Source organism: Camelina sativa, chromosome 12 (assembly GCF_000633955.1).
Source record: "Camelina sativa cultivar DH55 chromosome 12, Cs, whole genome shotgun sequence".
Classification (NCBI taxonomy): Eukaryota; Viridiplantae; Streptophyta; class Magnoliopsida; order Brassicales; family Brassicaceae; genus Camelina; species Camelina sativa.
This window is the reverse complement of record NC_025696.1, coordinates 15,301,380-15,307,770: the sequence shown is the minus strand read 5'-3', so window position 1 is coordinate 15,307,770 and position 6,391 is coordinate 15,301,380. Positions and strand designations below refer to the sequence as shown.

The following is a 6,391-nucleotide window of genomic DNA, read 5'->3' as shown; positions in this document are numbered from 1 at the left end:
TTATGAATCATATTCTTATATAAATTAGCTTATATTAATTCTGTTGTCTACTTCTGTTTGTTCATCCTGAATGATAACACTTGAACCAAAAAATACAGTATTCATTAGTTATACACTCCACTTGTTGAGTATGAATATTTCATCGAAGGGCCTGGGCTTGAAAAACATACGGCCTATCATCAATCCCAAGCAATCCAATCATAGTACTGGTTGAGCCATTTGACAGTAATCATTTTGGGTCACCAAACTTGTCACTTGTCTCTGTCAACTTTGTTACCTTTCCCACCATCTACACCCACATTAAAACAAAACAAAAAACGATTTGCAAGATTTTTTTGTGTCACGTCGGAGCTTGGATAATCCAACTAATCCGGGGATGAGCAACTCTATTTTGCTATACAAACCTAGAACGTTAGATCACTCATGTCGAAACCGCACCACGCGCAGCTGTTTGCAAGAGAAATCGAACTCGAGCGTTTGTAATTTTATGTAGAAATCGTTTTAAGCAAAAATATGTGAATTAGAATATTAAAATTTTCAAGGGATGTTTTTTTTTTGGTAACACCACATTATTGTAATTAAAATCATAACGGTTGAAGGATTCACCAAATTAATTGGGAGAAAGAGTTGGAGTCTTACAATGACAACTTCATTCATACATAAACCATTGTAAACGTTTTGAATAATAATAGGAGTACACAGTTTTTTTACATACCTCTAAACGAGCTATTTTCCCACAAGAACTATCATATCTAGTCAGATAGAGCCCGAACTTTAACCTCAATTTATATATCCATTAAATAAACGTTCTACACATATTTCTCCCCGAAATAAAAGTTTTTTATTTAAATCTCCCCAAATTAATAGTTTGAGTTCTATTACTCCATATATCTGGGTTTCATCGGTTTATTGGTCATTTAACCAATTACTAGACTAACAAAAACCAAAGAAAACCAGATTTATATTAGATTAGAACCCGATTGGAACCTAAAACCAAAACACCTGATCGATGAAACAGTGAGCAAACCCATAATCGATGTTACTAACCTCACATAATAATTTGACCATATCTATTAAAACCTAGAGTAAATTCTTTGTTCTTACAATTTTTTTTAATGGAGAACATATTCCATGACCACCACACTACTGTAATCGAATTTGAATTTGAAGTCTTCTTAATTTTATTGACACCACCGTCGTTGGTGTGGGATGAAGACGCTGTCGGGGATCCATAGGTTGTTGAAGAAGAAGACGAGTGAAGAGGAGGAGGAGGGGAGAGAGATGGACACAGCTTCATCGTCGTCGCTCCATGGATTTGAGATCTGGTAAGTGAAGAGCTGTTCCAACCGAGTGGACTCAGCAAGGTGGAGAGTGGAGACGGTTGAGGAGAGTCGAGGAAAAGCGAGTCTTCACGGGAGAGAGACATGTCGAGATGGTGGTGGTGGTCGGAGAAGGTGAAGGCGGTGGTGGTCGGAGAAGGTGAAGGCGATCTGGGTAGTCCACCAAACAGCACCGTCGCAATAATCCATGGCTCTGTTCCTTCCTTCACCATCTCCGTCAGCTCTTGCGACGCGACTCTCGGCCATCATTTCTTCTCATCTGTATCATAATCTTCGTACTCTAACAATTATGGTTAATTACAATGAATTTATCCAATCAGTTTTTGTAATTGAAAATCAAATTTATCAATTAATGATATCATTTGTTGCTGGAAGAATCGGGCCAAGAAGAGATATCAGATCAATTAATGGTTGGTCGGATTTTAATTCAGTTTACAATCAAATTTTAGTGGTTTAATATTTGGTTTAATTTGGGTTTGAAGTGTAAACCGATGTAACCGAGATTTGGGAAGATTAAAATATAAATTCTTTGTTTCGGGGAGAATTATGTGTAAAACGTTTCTTTGATAGATATATAAATCAAGGTTAAAGTTCGGGCTCTGTCTGGCTAGATATGATAGTTCTCGTGGGGAAATAGTTCGTTTTCCCTACCTCGAAGAATATAGATTAGTCTGTGTTTTGCCGTTTTGGTAAGACCTTTTCTAATTAAAAATAATGACATCACATAGCACAACAGTTATATGATTTCCGATTATATATATGATTGATACATTATGCATAATTGATGATTCCTAACACGGACTGCCAACCAAAGTGAACGTGTTCATAGAAGTGATTTTGTTCTCTTGGCTATTGTCTACACATATAATTGAAAAAGTAGATGAATGATTAAGGAGATGGATCCAAATGCTTTGATTATATCGTTTATTGAGGAACAAAGGAGTCACATGAATAGTTGGATCGCATTATTGTCACGTGGAACTATGGAATGACAAGTCCATTGATTCAACTCAGTAGGAAATGTGTCTCACCAAATTTAGATTTCAACGGGAGGATCAATCCCTTTAGAATATACTACACTACGTTGTTATATCTATTTTTAAAAATAGGGTAACGGTAATGGCAGTCAGTATAATTACGAATGCCAAAAGCAAAAGCGTACATACTAATTATGAAAAAGATTGGACAATATCTGCGTGTCTTTCCATCACTTTCTGCCGCAACGCATCATCATATATATNTATCAATTAATGATATCATTTGTTGCTGGAAGAATCGGGCCAAGAAGAGATATCAGATCAATTAATGGTTGGTCGGATTTTAATTCAGTTTACAATCAAATTTTAGTGGTTTAATATTTGGTTTAATTTGGGTTTGAAGTGTAAACCGATGTAACCGAGATTTGGGAAGATTAAAATATAAATTCTTTGTTTCGGGGAGAATTATGTGTAAAACGTTTCTTTGATAGATATATAAATCAAGGTTAAAGTTCGGGCTCTGTCTGGCTAGATATGATAGTTCTCGTGGGGAAATAGTTCGTTTTCCCTACCTCGAAGAATATAGATTAGTCTGTGTTTTGCCGTTTTGGTAAGACCTTTTCTAATTAAAAATAATGACATCACATAGCACAACAGTTATATGATTTCCGATTATATATATGATTGATACATTATGCATAATTGATGATTCCTAACACGGACTGCCAACCAAAGTGAACGTGTTCATAGAAGTGATTTTGTTCTCTTGGCTATTGTCTACACATATAATTGAAAAAGTAGATGAATGATTAAGGAGATGGATCCAAATGCTTTGATTATATCGTTTATTGAGGAACAAAGGAGTCACATGAATAGTTGGATCGCATTATTGTCACGTGGAACTATGGAATGACAAGTCCATTGATTCAACTCAGTAGGAAATGTGTCTCACCAAATTTAGATTTCAACGGGAGGATCAATCCCTTTAGAATATACTACACTACGTTGTTATATCTATTTTTAAAAATAGGGTAACGGTAATGGCAGTCAGTATAATTACGAATGCCAAAAGCAAAAGCGTACATACTAATTATGAAAAAGATTGGACAATATCTGCGTGTCTTTCCATCACTTTCTGCCGCAACGCATCATCATATATATATAGGGTCTGTTCGTTTTGTCGCCGCAAGTACCTGCGACTGCGTCAGTCGCAGTTATTGTTGTTCGTTTGGTTGCCGCAGGTACCTGCGGTATGACGCTGCGACAAACGCAGTTTCTGATTTTGAACGTCGATTAGATGCGGCGATTAAAAAAATTGTGTTTACCACTGCCGCAGCCGCCAGCATCAACGAAACGAATAGACCTGCGGCTGCGTCAGCCACAGCTATCGTTGTTTGTTTGGTTGCCGCAGGTACCTGCGGCATGACACTGCGACAAATGCAGCTTCTGATTTTGAACGTCGATTAAATGCAGCGATTAAAAAAGTTGCGTTTGCCGCTGTCGCAGCTGTTGCCGCTGCCGCTGCCGCCAGCGTTAACGAAACGAACAGACCCATAGTCACGGACTCATACTCACAAAATTATAAGCTAAACTGAAGCAGCATTTTCAAAACTCCATTTCTTAATTAGTGCATGTTTCCAAGCTATTAGTTCAATAGTAAATGGATACTTGGAAATAGTATGAGCTATCAGGATTAGTATTGGACGTCCATTGGTAAAATTAACACTACGTGAAGTCGCGGACCACGAGTTTCTTGCTGTTCTAACGTTTTAATTTCTTTCCTTACAATATGTTTTTCCAATATCGAAATTATTCAATTTTCTAAAGTAACGAATTCAAAATTTAGACGACTTAATAATTCAAACATTTTCCAAACAAAAAAACAATTTCCAAAAGAAAGAAAGTAAACGAAAATGTCAAAACGAAAAAAATGCCACTACATGTGGCTATGTCCTATGTACATCAAACTAATATATATATATATATATTTCAAGTTTATTTTTCCCATTAGAAAAAGTCCTTTGTCTGTACTGTTGTCTTTGTTTTGTTGCTAGATCTAGATGGACCCATGGGCCTTAACGGGCCTATCAATAAATCCCTCCATTCAAGAAAATAAAACCTCGACACCGGCTATTTTCACGGCGAGGCAAATCGGACAGACTCGCACTGCCCCGCCGTCGCAACCGTTACATAGAACTAAATGTCGACACGGCAATGCCATCACCGTCGCATATTCCCGCCGGCAAATCCTACAACTAGGTCCGATCATTTCTGTCCGCTCCGGATCCAGGTACACCGATTCGGCGTCTTCGGCGGCTTCCTCCGCGTCGTCGTCGCCGCCTCCGTTCGTACTCTGTTTCGCCGTAATATCACGGCGGCTCGCTATGACTTGTTGGAGATGAGCCTGTAACGCGGACACCTCGGCTTCCCGCGTCGACGCTCTTAACTGCCAGTTTCGCGCCTCTTCCGCGAGATGAGCTGCACGCGCCTGTAGCTCAGCGTGACGGCGCGTGGCTCTTTCCAACTCCGCTTCTTTTTCTCTCACCTTCCGTCCAACTAACTCCTCCGTCACGCACAATAGCTCTACGTAGCGCCTCTCTCTGTTATCCGCTAACGTACGTCGCAGCTCCTCACCCTGCAAAATAAACAAAAGTTAGAAACATACGACACAAAACTGAACTATGTTTTAGATCGAGTTCAACATACCTGTGTCTGAATGAAACTGTCTAATTCATATCTTTGTCGTTTCATTTCTCCGGCGAGTTCTCCGGGAAGCATAGAAAAAGAAGAAAGAAACTGATCTTGATGATTCTGTGACTGCTCATGAGATAATCGAAGACCAGTGGAAACCACATTAGGCGCTGTCTGGAACAACTCACTCAANGTCCTTTGTCTGTACTGTTGTCTTTGTTTTGTTGCTAGATCTAGATGGACCCATGGGCCTTAACGGGCCTATCAATAAATCCCTCCATTCAAGAAAATAAAACCTCGACACCGGCTATTTTCACGGCGAGGCAAATCGGACAGACTCGCACTGCCCCGCCGTCGCAACCGTTACATAGAACTAAATGTCGACACGGCAATGCCATCACCGTCGCATATTCCCGCCGGCAAATCCTACAACTAGGTCCGATCATTTCTGTCCGCTCCGGATCCAGGTACACCGATTCGGCGTCTTCGGCGGCTTCCTCCGCGTCGTCGTCGCCGCCTCCGTTCGTACTCTGTTTCGCCGTAATATCACGGCGGCTCGCTATGACTTGTTGGAGATGAGCCTGTAACGCGGACACCTCGGCTTCCCGCGTCGACGCTCTTAACTGCCAGTTTCGCGCCTCTTCCGCGAGATGAGCTGCACGCGCCTGTAGCTCAGCGTGACGGCGCGTGGCTCTTTCCAACTCCGCTTCTTTTTCTCTCACCTTCCGTCCAACTAACTCCTCCGTCACGCACAATAGCTCTACGTAGCGCCTCTCTCTGTTATCCGCTAACGTACGTCGCAGCTCCTCACCCTGCAAAATAAACAAAAGTTAGAAACATACGACACAAAACTGAACTATGTTTTAGATCGAGTTCAACATACCTGTGTCTGAATGAAACTGTCTAATTCATATCTTTGTCGTTTCATTTCTCCGGCGAGTTCTCCGGGAAGCATAGAAAAAGAAGAAAGAAACTGATCTTGATGATTCTGTGACTGCTCATGAGATAATCGAAGACCAGTGGAAACCACATTAGGCGCTGTCTGGAACAACTCACTCAAATCAATAACTTCCGGCGGTTTTGACGGTGGAGGGTTCATCGGAGCCGCCACCGCCACCGCCGACGAATAAACTTCTCTCGATCGCTTTCTCGAATCAACCGCTTCTTGTCCGTTACTGCACATAAGAAATCGAAACATCACATAAACATACATAAACATATATACAATACACCCATACGTTACATGAAGATTATATAGTTTACCTAGTGAGGAAGAAAGAATGTGAAGGATGATGAAGCGCCATTGATTAAAGATATAGACAGAGATCAATCTATGAAAGCATATACCATCATATAATAAGGGCATGCATGTGTTTGAGTATG

The 6,391-nt window shown here is 40.5% G+C and overlaps 2 protein-coding genes across 2 annotated transcripts in view; both read right to left on the bottom strand.

The window, feature by feature from the left end:
* Positions 4,405-5,289, bottom strand: LOC109125202 (BOI-related E3 ubiquitin-protein ligase 1-like). The gene is made up of 3 exons (XM_019233572.1): positions 5,270-5,289; positions 5,024-5,210; positions 4,405-4,952 (listed from the first exon to the last, which is right to left on the bottom strand). The coding sequence occupies exons 1-3, from the start codon at positions 5,287-5,289 to the stop codon at positions 4,422-4,424; spliced, it is 738 nt and encodes a 245-aa protein (XP_019089117.1). The 3' UTR covers positions 4,405-4,421.
* LOC104731793 (BOI-related E3 ubiquitin-protein ligase 1-like) overlaps positions 5,273-6,391 on the bottom strand; it is a 2,107-nt gene continuing 988 nt past the window's right edge. Inside the window, exons 2-4 of the mRNA XM_010451274.2 lie at positions 6,272-6,391; positions 5,892-6,183; positions 5,273-5,820 (exon numbers count right to left, since the gene is read on the bottom strand). Of these exons, the coding sequence (XP_010449576.1) occupies positions 5,290-5,820; positions 5,892-6,183; positions 6,272-6,312 (864 nt within the window). The 5' untranslated portion in view covers positions 6,313-6,391 and the 3' untranslated portion in view covers positions 5,273-5,289. The remainder of the gene's footprint in view (positions 5,821-5,891; positions 6,184-6,271) is intronic.